Genomic DNA, 17,966 nt, shown 5'->3' on the forward strand with positions numbered 1-17,966 from the left:
ACCGAAAAAAAAATTGATAGTGAAAAACAATTAATTGAAACTGTAATTTTTTTGTTTTCGCTTACAATTTTTTTTTTCGGTTTCAATCCATTTTTTTCGGTTTCAAACCATTTTTTGGTTTCAAACCATTTTTCAGTTTCAATCCATTTTTCGGTTTCAAACCATTTTTTGGTTTCAAACCATTTTTCAGTTTCAATCTGCTGGCACTGTTTTGGCGTCCGGGGGCGCTCTGGGGGTGGGGGGCGGGGTTTCCGGCCCGCATGTATTTGCATATATTATAGAGGCCACTAGTGCTGACCAAGCTGCCATCTTTCTCTCTTCCCGTCTTTCAATGGCTGCTTCAATTTCAGCTTGAACCTCCAAACCGCAAGTAAGTAATCATTTTTTGTCATCTTTTCTTGCTGTCCCACTGGGCTGGACATTAGTTTAGTTTTTTTAGCTACATCTGGTGAAGTTGTGGTAAAATGCTGGTATTAGCCTATTCGTCGTAGCAAGCTAGCCTGAAGCTAATATTTGCTAAATTTAGGGACACCCGTCTCTTCAGGAGTTGGAGGCCGGTGTTCTAGGAGCGGATCTCAGGATCTCAACAGGCAGTGTTGGGCAGTAACATAATACATGCACCGGCGTTACGTATTTAAAATACAAAATATGAGTAAATGTATCCGTTACAATTACTGTTCAATAGGTGATATTGAGAATACAGTTAGTTTGTTGAAATAAATGGATTACATGGCGGTATTTACCTGTTTCATATGTTAGGCTATGGTCTCTCTACTTTTTGGTAATTCCACGCTGGTGGAAACCCAAACAAAACACGCAATAAGAGCCTCTAAAAATTATTATACAAAAATTATTTAATATGAAGGCAATAGCAGAGTGTTACAGGCATCGCCCTAAACAATGTAGCCTCATGGGCAGTGTAGTCCGTGCTGCAGGGAGAATGGACTGCCATACCCGTTATGTGTCTGTGAGCGAGGGAGGGAGAGAAAGGAGAAGTACAGCTGTCACGGAGCAGAAACGGGAGCTGGAAGCATGTAAATATAATAATAACCACTAAAGCCAAAAAGAGTGCCTGACGAGCCCAGCTGCAAGTAAGCTGTTAAGACTCGACTGTACACCGTGTTCTTGTTTTCCTCCGAAACAATAAGCAGCCTTTCAACGCCTCTCTCTGTCTCTCGCTAGCAAACTTGACCCAGACAACAAAGTAAAGCTAGTTTTCAGCTATGAGCCCGACACGAACCGGACATATTAGCCAGAGGTCCCTTTACTACGGTTCGGAGCCGCTGACCTGTTTTATATACGCGCTGAATAGTTTTCTACACGAGATCGCTGCAGCCTTACCTAATGTCCACCTACTGTTACTCATTTATATTAAGATTTTAACATCTAGTTGGTGTTGGTATGGCGAGTAGCCTTCAGTAATAGTAATAAATCACACAGCAATAGTACATTCATGTAGTTGTAAAGTATTCAGAATACATTACTTCTATAATCTTTGGTGGAATACATTTTAAAATTAACCTTCCCAACACTGTCAACAGGTTAGCACCTCATACCACAGTGCATCAAAGCAGTCTCATGAGCGCTGGGAAGGAGGAGCCCAGAGCCCAAAACAGACAGTGCAGGAGATGACAAGGTTAGTAATTGTATGGTGAAAATTATACTTTATCTTGATTGGCAAAAGAAAAGTAAATACAAAATCTGCTTCTCACATATAGGGCATTTCCAAAACTTCAATTTCTTTCATTACAGCTGTCCTGTGCCAGAAGTTCTGTTGACCCACAGTGAGAGGCATCATTTCAGAAACACCAGGAAGACTGAAACTCATCGCCGGGATCAAGCAGGGCTCGTGATCTTCACCAGCAGCTCCCTCACAAGAAGGATAAACCCAGCATTTCATGAACACTGATGGAGACCTTTGCTTTGTGTAATGTTAGAAGTACTCAGATAATCCTCAGAGGGTCTGGACTTTTAATAGAATAGAATTCAACTTTGTTGTCATTGCACATGCACAGGTACAGGGCAACGAAATGCAGTTTGCATCCATCCAGAAGTGCTTTAGCCATGATATAGATATATTACAATATATATTAGCAATAATATAGATATGTAAGTATATTACAGAAATGGGTCTATTATGGTATGTTATAATGTACACGGTATGAAGTATGTTGTGAATATTCTATAACTATAAGTATGTACAGGCTGTAGTGAGTACAAACTATGTACAGGCTATGAACAGGATATAAATATGAAAAACTACAGAAATCTGAGATATACAGTTATACAGAAATGTGAACTATGCAGGTTATAAACAATTGTAGGATTAAAAATCATCATATGTACAGAATGATTATTTACACAGAACTATACAGTAGTGCAGTTAAGTAATAGCTATAGCTATAAGCTATAGTAATAGCTTTAAGTCCTGTAGAAAGTTAAATATATGTTGTGCTCACTGGTTACTCTGGTATGAATGACTCTGAATTACTTTATGATAAATAACACACTATTGTCAAAAAACAGTGAAAGAATTCCAGATCACAAGTTTTTAGTTCAAATACAAGTAACAACCTTTGACTTTTAATCAGGTTTTATTTAATTGTGTCAGAGAAAACATCACGTGCTCTTCATGTAGCTGAGTACATTCAGTGTTTAAAACAGAAGTTGTGCAGGTCTGAGATCAGCAGTTTTCTGAAACACCAAACTGAGGTCCTGTTAATGCTGATGTATAGTGACACAGTTACAGGGGTGATTAATCCTTTTGACTTTTTGTCTTTAAATTTATCAATAAAACAGCTGCAGCTTTCACTGACAGCACATGTGGTACTTTAACCTTTGTACTGTTTTCTTCAGTTAATTTTGGAGTTACTACAAAGATTGAAGATATAGGATGATCTGTCTGCTGTCACTGGGTGGTGCTGAGGTCTGAATCTGAGGACGGCTCCTGTAATCACAAACAGAACAGAATCATCACAAACTGAAATATAAAGTTTATCTCTCAAATCTGAAATAGAGCTGATCCTTCTCCGGCCTCACACACTCGGGATCTGAAGTTGTTCAGTCCTACAGTTCTGCCGACAGCTGTTTATTTTTTTATTTGTTTTAAAGGCCTTACTAACACTTTTTCTAATATCATGTTTACCTTTGAGTTGTTGATGCTTTATAAATGGACATCTGCAAAGATGAGATGATGGAGCAGGTTTCAGTCGAGGTTCAGTCTGCTGCTGCATCCTGGTCACAACATACAGAGGTGTTATCAGCTCAGTATTGAACAAGAAATATTAACGTTTCAAATTATTTGTCCTAAAGGATGCAAGCTGTACAGAGTACTGAACATGTGACTTTGTGAACATAATTCATTAAAAATAATTTGGACAGTTTTTTAACCTGAATATTTGTAACAAACTCAGTAAAAAAAAATAATCAGGGGAAAAATGTAACATTTTAAGTTAAGCTGACAAGCGGAAGTAGTTGGTTTCAGTACATAAGTATCGGGCTTTGCTATTTAATCCGTAGCTATTGACTAATGAGGGGAATTTAAAAGTTGGCTTTAATGTCCTTCCACATGTGGAAAGCGACAGAAAACATGCTGCTGTTTGCACATATTTAATAATCAGCTCTGCACAGGAGCAGAAGCAGAGTCCAGCCCGTTGCTCTTACAGTATAATACTCATAATAAAAGTACAGTAACCGTGGTTAGTCACTGAGCAGCCCGGTGCGTTTCTCTTGATTTCTTTAGTCAGGGTAAATCCATTCACCTGCACGGGGTAGCTAAACGAACTTTACAAAACATGTTTCCCCGACAGCCGAGTGCTCATCTTAGCTAGCTAGGTCCTTAGGTAGCTAGCTAAGGACCTAAATTACGGATTATCTTACAAACACATTTAACTTACCAAAAATAATGCGGTGGGGCCTCAGATCCTCCTGTCCGGTAGTCCAATTTACTGAAGAACACCTCAGGCTGTCACTTTGAAATAGTCGGTAATGTAAACGCTGGACCTCTCGGCATCTGCCATTCCCGAACAGACACGTGCGAGTTTGTCCGTGACCGCAGCCGCGTCGTCAGTGTTTTCTCCAGTCATTGGTCAGCATTATAATATATGCAAATACATGCGGGTCGGAATCCCCGCCCCCCAGCGCGCCCCCGTACGCCAAAACAGTGCCAGCAGAGTGAAACTGGAAAATGGTTTGAAAAGTGGATTGAAACCGAAAAAAAAAAAATTGTAAGCGAAAACAAAAAAATTACAGTTTCAATTAATTGTTTTTCACTATCAATTTTTTTTTCGGTTTCAATACAAGATTTTTCAGTACATTTATTTCAGTTACAATATTTTTTTTCGGTTTCGTTTCAAGGTGGCATCGTTCTGATTCCATAGTATCTATCCACAGAGCACCAAACTCCTAAAGCTGGTGGACCCACAGAAGGGCAGCTGATGTACTGGTTTCAGACCTGAGCTGCCTTCAGTCATTATTATTCATTAACTTAAAAACCATGATCCATTAGCTAAAGTTTATAAATGAAGTTTCTCTTTGAAAAACAAACAAAAATATACTAGAAACAAAGAGTTGAGGGTGATGTGACATTCTGTGGAGGGTCTTATGTTCAGCCCAGTGTGTGTGTGTGTTTTTTGTTTGTTTTTTAACTCTAAAGCTGGTATCATGTTGCATTATTCCATTAATATTTTGCTTGAATTTTCTATTGTGTATAAGAACATTTTAATCCATTGTTCTGGTGGATTTGCTGAGAGTCTCTAACAGCGGAGAAATGTAAGTAAGTAGTTCTACTCAACTGCAGTGCGCCCCAGGGCAGCTGTGGCTACAATGTAGCTTGCTATCGCCAGTGTGTGAATGTGTGAATGACTGAATGTAGTGTAAAGCGCTTTGGGGTCCTATGGACTAGAAAAGCGCTATACAAATGCAGGCCATTCAACTGCAGTACATCAGTCCGAAGTTCAAATACTTTGAACCTGTTCTTCACAAGGCTGTAGGAAGAAGGCAGCCCCACAGAGACAGAGCTGGAGTCTGACGAGAGGAGGAAATGGCTGATTGAAAAAAAGACCAAAAGACTTGCAGGAGGACACAGAAAATGGAAAAAAAAAGAGCAAAGAAAACTAAAAATAGTTTGTAGTTTATAGACTCTCTCCAAAAGGTCTACTGTCATCTTCACAGGCTTCAGCTCCAGGTTCTGACTGCATCACCTCCTGTCTGCATGTGTACTTGTCATTGTTCTGTATCAGGAGTTTCACAGATGGTTCTCCTGAGGTGCAGTCATCAGAGTAGAGGAAGAAGTGCAGTGGGGAGAGAACACACCCCTGGGGCAGGCTGGTGCTGATGGTCTGTGTGTGGCATTGTGATGCTCCTCAGCCTCAGCAGCTGCTGCCTGTCAGTCAGGAAGCTGGTGATCCACTGACAGGTGAAGGGGCACCTGTCAGTGGATCACCAGAATGACCCTGCTGAGATTTGGAGTAAACCATGCTATCACTGAATGTGAAACCTTTTTCTCAGGGCTTTCTGATCTGTTCCAGCTTCAGCTGCTGACTCACATGCCGTTAACTTCTGGCTAAAAATGTCCCGCACAACCAGAAAGTAGCAAGGAGACTCCGGAACTCTCCTCTGACTCCGACAGCCTCCGCTTCAGCAGGGGCGCTGTTCGCTCTCTCCGCACCGCGCTCCTCGACTCGGAACTCGCAGCGTGTTTACATTCCTGCTGGCTCTCTTTGTCCCGGAGGCTCCCGGCAGGGAGAAGCCGCAGAATGTGCACCGTGCAGCTGCTGCGAGTGTCGGTCCACGAGCGGATCAGCGCCGCCGCCGAAGACTTGTTGCTGCGGCTGGAGAAGGGAGAAGAAGCAGCCGAGCTCCCGACGATGAGAGCGCTGCTGACCGAGCGGCTGACGGTGGCCGCGGAGGAGATCGTCGCTCTGTTGGAGGAGACCGTGGCGGAGTACCAGGACAGAGTAGAGCGCTCGGAGCGGGAGATCTGCCGTCAGAGGAGGCTGCTCGATGCCGTGCTCAAGCCCGAAGTCCGGCTGCAAGCGGCAGGTCAGTGTCGCGCTAAACGCAAGCAGGACCCACGCAGAACACAAACAGGACCCTCGGTATGGGCTAACCAGCTGGTTATTGTCACCGATTAATGAGTTACTGGCTCCACGGAGACATAGCTGATCGTTCTCTTTTTCCAGTCAGCAGAAATCTGAAATATTTGATCTTCGAATTAATAAGCTTTTGCAGTCTCATCGGTCATAAAGGTTCAGTGTAAGCGCCACCGCAGAAATACTGTTTCAGTCTTCTTCTTCTTCTTCTTCTTCTTCTTCTGCATAGGGTTTACTGGCGGTTGGCACTATTTCAGTCTGTTGGGGCCGATGCTTTTACTCACACTGCTTTCCAGCACGTGTAACACCAGGGGCGGATCTAGAAGGGTGGCATGGGGTGGCAAGTGCCACCCTAAAATGATCCCTTGCCACCCCAGTTTTGCATATGACAGTGTTGTTTATTAATATAAGATAGCATTAACAGTTTGAGCATAGTTACAGTCAACAGTGAATATAAATGCTAAAACTGAATATATTGCATAGTGTTCCCCCCTCCACCATTAACAAATGGTTCAGTCCATAGCAGGACCGGCTTTTTTTTTGGTAGCAAGTGATGGTTATGATTGTGCCAGAGCACATTTTGAACAACACCTTGGGAATTTCGCTTTTTACACAGATGGTTGGATGTTACACTGTGGAAATGGAAGGAAGGTGAGTGTTATTAACCCTGCGTGGTCCACGGACACGCTGCACCTCCAAATCACATGACTGATGTAAGCTGACATAGCAACAAGCTGCAGCCACGCTGAGTCTCTATTTCAGCCCACATTGAAAGTTCGAACTTCAAAGTTTTTACATTTTAATTACAGGCCAGTAAATCCAGAGTTATGATAATATATATATAAGCCATGCTTTTTTCTAAATACTGTCGTCACGTTTGTGTGTGTGTTTTAAGCGTTTTCTAAGGACAGCGCAAAAACGGTAAAGAAAGAAATAAAGCCATATGTTTCCTATCGGTGGAAAAATGTACCATGTCGACCAATTAAAAAAAAAAAGTCAACACGTGGGATTTGGTTGTTTAGGAAGAGGGGAGAGTTTTGTGACGTTTAGTGTGGAGTGTATACTTAGTGTGTTGTGTTGTCTTGTGTAGTTGTTCTGTTGTGTAGTCGTTGTTTTGTTTTGTGTGTCAGTGAGGGCACTAATGAATGTCATTAAGGCACATTTGCAACGTAAACACTGTCACTAAGTAGAAAACCAGCGGAGTGATACACCTCCTGTTGTCAGGCCTGCAGGTTTATCCCTGTGCTGTTCTCCTGTCTTTTTTTTTTTTTACTGGCACACATCATTTGTGGGGCATCTTATTGCAACACCTGATTGTTCTCTCATTTTAGTTTTAGTAATATTTTTAAATGGTTGTACAAAATAAAAAAACGGCAGGTCTATTGGCCGCATTTTTAGATAAATTGTTGTTTATGTTTCCAAAATGTACATTTTATATTTGCATTTCAAGTTATAAAAATTTACTCAACATGTCTGTGGTTTTTTTTACAGTAAAGAAATACTACTAGGATTTTAAGTTCTTTGTGTGATTTCAGATCAGTAATACTAATGCAGTATGTCAGTGAAAAAAAACAGTTAAATTCAGTTGAGCTGAAAAGAAAGATACCAAACGAGGCAAGGGGAAAAAATAAAATGAAACAATTTGAGGGTGAAATACAAACGTAAACTCAAAAGGAGTCAAAAATGGCCGGTTGTATTTCAGACCTCAGTGGGTTCATCCAACAAATCGTGAAAAATTAGATTTAAATTTTTGTTCATAACAGTGCAGATTTCTGACATTTTGTGTAATTTAAGCTGTAACAATGTGATTGTTTTCTAACAAAAAACAGTGTGAAACTTAAGTTAGACTTGTGTTTGTAAATGAACCGCCCCATGTTGTGTAGCTTTCTGGGTTTTATAGTTATTGGGCTACATATTTATTTATTATACAGGCTATACAGAAACTCACATGTTTTATGTAACTAAAGTGTGTAATTATGTGGGCTACAGACAATAATCAAGTTATAGACTGTATTTATATGAAAAATGTGTATACTTACTGCATTTGAATTATTTTAACCATATGTAACCACCTGCACATGTGTTTGAAAAAAAAGGCTTTGAGGGTCATCAGCTGTTCCCTCCACTTTTCAGTCCACTTTAAACGCTTTTTTGGTTCTGAAGAGACGGCGCTGTTTCTGGAGCATGTTCATGCTTCTTCCGCTTTGTGTAACAGAGCTGATAGCACGGTGAGGTGTGTTCACAGGCTGTGGTCCTCATTTACCAACAGTGCACACGCACAATTCTATGTGGAAATCGTGAGCGTGACAATGACGATTCAGCGATATTTGCATACTTGGATTTTTTCAATGCTGCTGCGTCACTTTTAAAAAGGTCCAACAGCTTTGTTGTGAGCAGAGCAGCTTTGAGCTGCGTGGGGAGTTTGAAATTCTTTAAAAGGGGCCCACCTTAAAGAACAGGAGGTCTCCATCAGGTTAAAACATGTTTTCATGTCTTTGCTTTTCATGGAAAAACATTCTATAGATTATTTTAAGCTTTCCTATGTGGATTTTTATGGTCACTCATGAGTCAGTCATCTTATAGATGGGAATTAAAATGTGTTTGTTTTGCTGGTGGGACAGATTTTAGGATTTGCATGTACATATTGTTATATTATTATCCAGTGTATTGTTGTGTGTTGTTTCTTCTCTGGTTTAACTCCAAGGTTCTTCTACACACAGGAAATACCTCCATTGTGCAAACAGCCAGTCAGAGGACAGCTGAGATTAAGGTGACTGTGCAGTGTGCAGGTATGTGCATTAAAGTATTTCAGAATCATCACCATGACAATATTAATCTTAAAAATATACATTAAATATACATTAAACTGTTCACTGCTCCGCGGGTATGATGTATGTTTGATGCTCCAAGCAGCCCAGAAATCTTAGCAGGTTAAGTCAGAAATTAAAGATGCTTCCGCATCAGGTTAACACAAACCACACAGCCTGATTCTGTGTTCATTTTTTCCAAATAAAGGAATCTGATCACATATGCTCAGACCAAAGCTGGTGATTCTCAGTGCTCTGGGGTGAAAATGGTCCATATGTTAATGTAAATTGCATTGATCTGCACCAAGTAGATGAGGAGGGCAGGAAGAGCACAGAAAATCCCGTTTATTTTTTTCAAAATCAAAGACCCTCTGTAGACCAAACACTTGGCATTTCGGCATTATCATACCTGTTGGATTGGACTGAGTAACACCTGGAAATAAAGGTGCTTCGATCTGCATTACATCTGAAAGCATTCATCCAGCTGATGTCAGGACCTATCATAAATAAAATCAGAGTAAAGGAATTAAAATTCCAGTTTTTAAAAGGAGTTGAAAACCGTGTAAATGTAACTAAAACAGAATATGAAGAAAGAACCATTGGGGTCAGTTACTGTAGTTACTGTAATACCGGTTTCCACCACAGGGTGGAGCATTGAGTCAGTCTAACTTTCATCTAACAAGCTCACTCATTCAGTACATGTTTTGATTTTCGAAAGCGGCCTCTGAGGAAATGGATCAAAACATATCTCAAAATGCTCCATGCTGTAATGAGGGGTGGGTGATATATCAAATATACTCAATGTATCGCAAGTTTTTCCACGTATGATGGTTAAAAATGACTTCATCGCAATCATCGGGTATAAATTGCCATGGAAATATTACAGTGAAATATTGCCGCAAAAGGTAGCAGTACCACAAATTTATTCTACCAGCTGAAACGTCATCCACTACAAAATTAAGAATGTTTTAAACTCCACATATCAGCGTCTCCCCACACACTAAAGAAAATGTTAAATAAACCAGCTGCAATTACCTATAAAGGTTCTTGGTCGCTCTCTAGACTTTTATTTCTGTAATTTGAGGTCATCACATTTTTTATTTTACAGTTTTTATATGTTATAAGCACAAAAGAGCACCTTTTTCATCTCAATTGTTTTATTGTCTCGTGAATTTATTGCTTGATGTACTTTTTGTTTCTATGATCTTTTGCTTGTTAAAGGTCTATTGTTGACCACAGAAAGAGACATAAGGTATGTCCCAATTCGTAGGCCGCATCCTTCAGAGGCCGCATTTGAAGGCCAATTACCTCACGGCCAGGCGACGAAGGCTGTCATAATTTGAAGGCTGCTCCAAATGCGGCCAACAACTGTGTTCTTCATTTCCCCAGATTTTAAGGATGGGTCGGGTCCTTTTTTCAGTGTTTTATTTGTTTCTGAGTAAATCGGTTTAGCTGAGATTAAAGTTATAGTTTTCACACAGCTGAATAAACGTCAAACAGGAAATGGTTAAACAGAAATGTGAGATGGTCGAGAATTTACTCCAATGTCATGTTATATATTAGCGAGCAAGGAGCAGATGGCTGAGTTTATTAAACTCCACCGCGACAGCTGGTGACGCAAATCTGAAAGCTAGACCGTCCCATTCAACAGCCTCGCACTTCTGGCTTACTTGGCTTTCAAAGGACCTGGCCCACATAGACCGCGAAGGCCAGGTCCTATGCGGCCTATGAATTGGGACATACCTATACTGTAATGTATAGTCACTTGTGAAAAACCTTTGACTGGTTAAAATAAAATATTTCAATTTATTCACATTTTTTTTGTGTTTAAGTAAAAAAAAAAAAAATAAATAAATAAATTTAATTGTCGATTTGAATGAGTATACCAGTGCAATTTTGGGCACTATATGAAAATAGCATTTGTTTTTGGAGGTTATTTAACATATCATGATATATATTGTGTATCGTGATGTAGCCCCCCCCCGAAAAACGTGATATCAGATTTTCCTCATATTGCCCAGCCCTAGCTGCAATAACTCAGCCATCACTAGGTGCATCTCAGGTGTTCTGATCTGATTGATGCTGACAACTGTTGTTTTCCTCCTCAGATCCTCTGCAGTCAGTGACGCTGTATGACCCAAACGACCCCACAGACCAGGATCCCTCCGATCCAGAGGAGCACGATGGCAGCAACGTTTCCTGTCCATCATCACCTCCTTCGCCCTCGCCATCCTACCACCCACCCCTCTCTGAGAGCAGCGATGGAGACCCGGACAGTGACTGGATTGAACATAGGCGGACTCTCAGACCTCTGAGGAGGAAGAAGCGTAGCCGTCCGGCGCTCAGTGTCACAAGCAACCGGAGGCGCTCGAGTCTGGCTCAGAGCTTCAGCTGCCACGTGTGTGACCGGGCACTGCAAGGGAAAGGCTTCCTACTCAAACACGTCCTGCACACCTGTGCCAGCAACCCAGACTTTCGCTGCGGTTACTGTGGGGAATGCCTGGACTCTGCCGATGGCCTGAAGGCTCATCTGCAGATGCACCAGGACAAAAGCAAAACATGCTCCTTCTGCGGGAAAACCTTCCATTCCATCCTGGCCCAGGAAATGCATGTGCGGTTGCACACAGGAGAGAAACCGTACAGCTGCAACTTCTGCGGCAAGAAGTTCAGTCAGAAGGGCAACCTGACATCACACCTGCGTGTCCACGCAGAAGAGAAAGCCTTCAAATGTAAAGAGTGCAGCCGTGCCTTCTGTCACATGAGCTCTTTGGAGCGCCACATGGAGGAGCACAGGAGCTCAGCAGTGCACACCTGCAGTGTCTGCGGTGAGGAGTTCAGTAAACGGAACAGTCTGCGGCAACACATGGCAACTCATCAGAAGAACGACAGCCTCAGAATTAAGACGAACCGCACTTCAATACCGTCCTTCCGCTGCAAAGTTTGCAGTGACACCTTTGATAGGAAGACCCTGTTAGTGAAACACGTGGCGACTCACCTGCAAGACACGGACTGCCGCTGTGGACTCTGCGGACACCATTATGAGTCCTCTGACAGCCTTGCTGCCCACCTGCGCTCTCACCGCGAGGCTGGCGGCACCTGCAGCATCTGCGGGAAGTGCTTCCCGGGCCAATCGGCGCTGCAGATGCACCTGAGGATCCACACTGGGGAGAAACCCTACAGCTGCAGCTTCTGCGGGAAGGCTTTCAACCAGAGTGGCAACCTGAAGACACACCTGAAAATCCACACGGGTGAGCGGGCGTTCTCCTGCAGCCTGTGTGGGAAAGGCTTCACCCAAAAACAGACCCTGGACACACATGTCCGCTTTCACAACAAGGAGCGCCGCTTCCTGTGCCAGGTATGCGGGAAGGGCTTCATGCAGGATGTGGACCTTAAGAGACATATGCTGATCCATACCGGGGAGAAACCATACGCCTGTAGGGTCTGTGGGAAAAGTTTCCAGGCCAAACGCTCGCTTAATGGGCACCTTAAAGTGCATTTAGCTGGCCAGGAGGACTCGAGGCCAGAGCCGCAGAGGACAGCAGAGGACAGCTTCTACTCAGGATTCACGCAGTTGTAGTACCACAGCACCTCCCCATTATTCATAATAGCACAGAACACTACAGTTGACAGGAAGTTTCTGACAAAATGGAATCTCTATAAAGTTGGTCATGTTTTCATAATGGTAGTGGTACCACCTTCACTGACTGTACTCCTGTCGTGTCCATCTGTCTCCCTCTCATTCACACACATGCATTTTGTTTTCCTCTTACTGGCTCCTCTTTTCTCCAGAGCATACCTCCACCTCTCCATGCTCTCCTCCACCTACTCACTACAGATCACGGCGTCATCTGTAAACATCGCAGTCCACAGACCTTATCTCTCAGTCGGTCCTTCACCACAGTAAACAAGAGGGGCTCAGAGCATACCTGATGTAATCCCACCTCCACCTTTAACCGCCCTGTCACTCCTACCACTCAATTCACCACTGTCTCTGTCCTCATACATGTCCTGCACCACCATCACAGACTTCTCTGCCACTCCTTACTTACCGCAGTTCCTCTCTGAACTGCTAATCATCTGATCCCTCTGACCCACAAAGACACAGTGAAGCTCCTTTTGACCTTCTTTAAACTTCCTCATCAACACTCTCAAGGCAAACATCACATTCACTAACTGTCATCCTTTCTCATTTTCTTCATTCATCATCTCCTCCATGTACTGCTTACATCACATCACACCCTCTTCACTTGTTATTACATTTCAGTCCTTGAAACAGCTTGGTCTCTATGTCTAACCAGTCTCCTTCCTTGGTGTCCAGTCTCACATACAGGTCACAATAAGCTTTTTCTACCATTGCTGTCCACTGAGCCTGTGTACTTCTGTCTACTTTTTTCAATCAACCCACTTTTTCTTTGCTAACCTCTCCTGTAGTTCCTCATTCCTCCACTAAGTCTCCTTGTCCTCTTTCCTCTCACTACTCAGTCCTCTGTTAACTCTACCTGCCACCGAAAGCTTGTTTCACCTCCTCCGTGAACTCTGTACAACATTTATTTTTCTACAACTTCCACCATTTAATCTTTGCCTCTACCTTTGCTCAATTCCACTGCTTTTTTTTTCAAACTTTATTTTTTTTCTTTAGAAATACACAGTGCATCTTGCTCCTTTATACATGCGCATATATACACACATACTGTACACATACACCCACACCTACATACATATACACACACCTTCAAATACCTACATACATACAAACTTTGCATATTGTTGTATGTGTCTACACAAGTGCCCATTCAGCACAAAATGGAGAAAAGTCCAGTTGAGCACTAAACAAGGTCCCGGAAATAAAGTTAAATGAAAAGAGATTGAGATGGGAAAATCATTTTGTATGACCATATCTTTGAAATTTTTCTTTACAGAGTCTTAGAGAAAAGGTAAATGTTTTCCATTTCAAAAATATCTTTTACCTTTTTAATCGTTGTTTTCTCTCTCCAATAAGATTTAATAGCAGGACAGGTCCAGAATATGTGATAGTGATCAGCCATGGTGTTGCCACATTGTCTCCAGCAGTTACTAGATTCAGGTTTGCTATTCTGAAGTGGTTTATTTTTAGGGTTAATGAAAAATCTAATGTTATTCTTCCAGGAATATTCCCTCCAAAGAGGGGACCTTGACGTGCTATTGTTTGTCTTCTTTCTCCCATTTGGTCTTAACATATTGGGTGTAGTGCTTCCTGAATGATTGTAAATATGAATAGTTTAGAGATCAGCCTTTTATGTACTTTACCTTTCTAGGTGTTCACAAATATGTCAATGAGGCACCCACTCCCTTACAACTTTATTATTTTTATTAAAGTGGTGTCTCAATTGTCTATAAAAAGCAGTTTTATTTAACCTGTAAGTTTCACTGAGTGGTAAGAATCTGCCCATATCTGTTTTGGCTGAGATTTTACAGTATGCTGTAATACCCTTCCAAGTCCTTTGTGGTAGTGTAAAGTCTGTATCATATCCTGCCCATCTTAGTATTCACACTTTCCTTTCTAAATTATTAGTTTTTACCTTCTTTAATCCCTATGTTTAAAGCTACTTTAGTGTACACGTGTTTTTCCTGTAGGCTTATATCACCCAATAAAGACTGTAAAACCTGTCTAATTGGGTAAGTTCAAAATCTTTTCATTTTGCTTCGTATCTAGTATCACAAAGTCTAACCAAGTACTGAAGCTGTAATCGTAATTGTCCTCCAGGTTAGGTAAAGACAATCTACCTTGGTCTTTTGGTAACTGTAGAGTCTCAAGTTGTACCCTGGTTTTTATCTCGCCAAATAAGTTGTGAGATCATTCTTTTCCACTCATTAAGTTGTTTCGGGGGAATTTCAATTGGCAGGGACTGAAAAAGAAACAACACACGGGGTAAAATTGTGAAGAAAAAAATGGTCACAATTTCTATTCTGCCATACAGACAAACTGTCAAAGGTGCCCATCTTCCTGAGTCCACTTTTATATTTTGTGTGATAGCGTTATAATTTAAGTTATAAATTTCTGTCAAATCCTTTGTTATGGTGACTCCAAGATACGTCAGTTTGTTAGTATTCCATTTGAAATTATGCATTTTACGTATGTTTTCTTTTGGTACATAGATGCAAGTTAGAGTTTGGGTTTTTTGTATATTTAATTTGCAACCTGAGTATTGGCTAAATTGTTTAAGACGAGTCATCAATTTAGGGAGGCTAGAGTCCAGATTGGACAAGGTCAAAAGTACATCATCTGCATATAAGCATATTTTATACTCCACTCCTCGATTTCCTTGTCTTCTCTAATCTATTGAACCAGGGCTCTATAAAGAGTACAGACAAAGTAAAGTTTAGGGGACTCCCCTGAAGACATCCTCTCTCAAGCGTAATAATCCTAGACAGATTTCCATTATTTTTTATCTGGGCAGTTGGATGACTGTACAGCAATTTCAAACAACCTATGATCTGTTCTTTGAATTCAAATTGTTTTAGTACTAAGAGATTCAGGATTTTGATTTTTTGATAAGTTTGAGGAGTCCAAGGTAGGGTGTAATTGTACATTTCAGTCTCCACCACATATCAGAACACCTGATGTCTCTGTAGCAACTAAATCAAACATGGTCCTTAATAATGATTTGTGTTGTCCAGGAGGTCTGTAGATGTTAAGTAGCATCACTACTTTAGAGTATAGACTTCCTTTTACCAAAATATATAGTCCTTCCTCAGCTGGAAGGAATTTGTTTTAAAATTAGAATTGCAACTCCCCTATTGGGTCCCTTTGTGTTTGATAAATAAAATATGTATTTCAATCTGGGGTGTTTAGGTTTTTGTGCCCTTTTTTGGTAAAGCGGGTCTCCTGCCAAAGAATTATATGATGGTTTTCCTCTTTCATTCCAGCAATAAGTTTACATCTTTTAACTGGGTTTTGTAACTCATTGACATTAAGTGTTAGTAAACTATACTGCTGAAAGGACATGCCTTGTATAAGAAACAGCATTTACATTGTAAACCTTGGGTGACAAAAAACACAACACACATCTGACAAAACTTGGAACTTTAACTGAAACAGAACAAATGAGAGAATGGTGGTTTCTACTCAAAATCAGAATTTCCCAAAAACCTTTTGGAGAGGAAAGCTCTTGCATTACGAGGGGCCTCTCCTCGGTAAGGTTATGAATAATCAAAGTATTACAAAGTAGTTAGTAGTCAAAATAAACAGGAAAACAAGCTTCCAGAACAGTGGCTTATTCTCCAAGTTCTCTAAGGCAGACATTTGTAACTTCCAGTGTAAAATTAAACTGAAATGGTTACACTAAATTATATTTAGTGTTGTTAAACTAAAGTGTCAAGCCTTACCCAGGGAAAGTGAAATCGACAGAGAAACTGAATTTCTCTGGATTCTGTGGTTTGGGTCTCTCTCTGTGACTTCTTTGCATTCACAGCTCCGTATCACTTAGGGACAACTCCAATTTAATAAACGTTTCTAAAAAAACTCCCATAGTTTGTCTCTTACAGTGTCTTCAGGAATTCTGTATACACAAATGTTGTAGCTATATTTTTCCCAATTTGTGTTTTCACCTTCTTTCCCCCCCGCTTTTTTTCCTCCATGAAATCTGTAACAGTCAGTTTAAAGATTAGTTGATTCAAATAAAATGTCAGATATCTTCCATTTGAATCTTCTCAGCTCTGAGCACTCCTCCTCCTTTAAGTGACATGTATTTTCCCTCAAGGTGCCACAATTGGTTTTTGCTTCAGCAGCTGGTGGAGAGTCCGCTGACATGAGTGTGAAGGTTGTCTGTCTCTCTGCGTTAGCCTTGCGTCAGCCTGGTTACCTGTTCAGGTGTGCCCTTCTTCTCACCCTGTGGCAGCTGGGATAGGCTCCAGCCCCACAGCCCGGAGTGGGATCAATTCTAGTTATGATTTTTGGTTTAACCTTCAATATTTAACCATTGCCCTAAACTCGCGACAATCTGCTTTAACTTTGGAGAGAACTGAGCATTTTAAATTTTGTATGTTTTTATACAACCTTATTTCCAAAAAGTCCTGTAAATGAAATTTAGGGATATGTGAAACTGAAAGCTGAAAAGATCCATTTATGCGTATGATATTGATGGTTTCTATTTTTAAAGGTTGTGATTTAAAAAAGAGAACAGGGAGTATGTAAACAGTGCCGTTTCCTTTCAGTTACCTGTGGAGCTGAGCAGAGCACTGATGTGGTAACATTGATTTGACATTTGACATTGACTCTGTTGCATCAGTAAAATCTTTGCAGCACGTTCATGCCTCCAGCAGGTCAGGAGAGTCTGAAGGGAACCCAGTGCTGTCGCTCTGAAGTCATTTGAAGAAGGAAAAACATGATGTTTGAAGAACACCACAGGTGGCCTGAGTTTGTTCAAACTGATCCACAGTCTTTGTGGCTTCAAGTTTTTTTTTTAGCTGATTTAAAAAAATTTTTTTTTTTTAATGTTGGAGTGATGAGTAATCAGAAGGATTTAATAAGTTTCAAGACTTTTATTGTCAAATAAATGTGTGTGAAGAGTCAGTGTACAGTGCTGACCTTTCTTCTGTGGATTGGTTCTGGTTGAGGTTCGCAAAGAGGAGGCCTGGCCTCGGTCAGCAAACTGTTTACAGGCCACTGAGAGAGAGCATGTGCAGCTTCTCTCTGTGAGCAGGTGACGCTTGACTCTTCAGTCTGATAAAAAGGAGAGAGACTGAAAAACATGCAGCTCAAAGCTGAAACTAAGTGTCACACTGAGTCTGTGTGCATCTGTTTAAACACAGATGCTGTTTCACATCAAGCTCTGTGTGTATGTGTGTGTGTCTGAGACTGAGAGTGAGCTGATGTGTGGTGTGTTAATGTTTCAACCAAGGTGATGGCCTCAGAGTATTTAAAGATGAAATTATTCCAATTGTGGAGGTAAACACAGACGACACGAGAGCTCTTGATTAACACTCCTCGTTTATAACTCATCACCACACAACTGAATACTTTTCCCTCCAAAACACAGCAACAACACTTCCTGAGAACTGGGTGTGAGTGGAGCCCTCCAGTGGTCCA

At 41.2% G+C, this 17,966-nt stretch overlaps 1 protein-coding gene and 1 long non-coding RNA gene across 2 annotated transcripts; both read left to right on the plus strand.

The window, feature by feature from the left end:
- The first annotated feature begins 287 nt into the window (after positions 1–287).
- LOC146549636 (uncharacterized) lies at positions 288–2,058 on the plus strand. The gene is made up of 3 exons (XR_014890322.1): positions 288–370; positions 1,542–1,636; positions 1,753–2,058. It is a non-coding gene; the product is annotated as an uncharacterized LOC146549636 (long non-coding RNA).
- Positions 2,059–5,678: 3,620 nt separating this feature from the next.
- LOC146549637 (uncharacterized) lies at positions 5,679–13,778 on the plus strand. The gene is made up of 3 exons (XM_085261316.1): positions 5,679–6,042; positions 8,813–8,881; positions 11,008–13,778. Exons 1-3 carry the CDS (start codon positions 5,757–5,759, stop codon positions 12,474–12,476), a joined length of 1,824 nt encoding a protein of 607 aa, XP_085117442.1. The 5' UTR covers positions 5,679–5,756; the 3' UTR covers positions 12,477–13,778.
- The last annotated feature ends 4,188 nt before the right edge of the window (positions 13,779–17,966 follow it).

Source organism: Mchenga conophoros, linkage group LG22 (assembly GCF_057382185.1).
Source record: "Mchenga conophoros isolate Kocher_MC1m ecotype Shallow Benthic linkage group LG22, M_conophoros_male_GT1.1, whole genome shotgun sequence".
Classification (NCBI taxonomy): domain Eukaryota; kingdom Metazoa; phylum Chordata; class Actinopteri; order Cichliformes; family Cichlidae; genus Mchenga; species Mchenga conophoros.

Excerpts from the sequence above, each read along its gene's own strand:
- LOC146549637 (XM_085261316.1), top strand. The coding sequence starts at position 5,757 with ATGTGCACCGTGCAGCTGCTGCGAGTGTCGGTCCACGAGCGGATCAGC. Across the intron at positions 6,043-8,812 it reads AGTCCGGCTGCAAGCGGCAG|GAAATACCTCCATTGTGCAA; the intron begins GTCAGTGTCGCG and ends TTCTACACACAG. Across the intron at positions 8,882-11,007 it reads GGTGACTGTGCAGTGTGCAG|ATCCTCTGCAGTCAGTGACG; the intron begins GTATGTGCATTA and ends TTTCCTCCTCAG.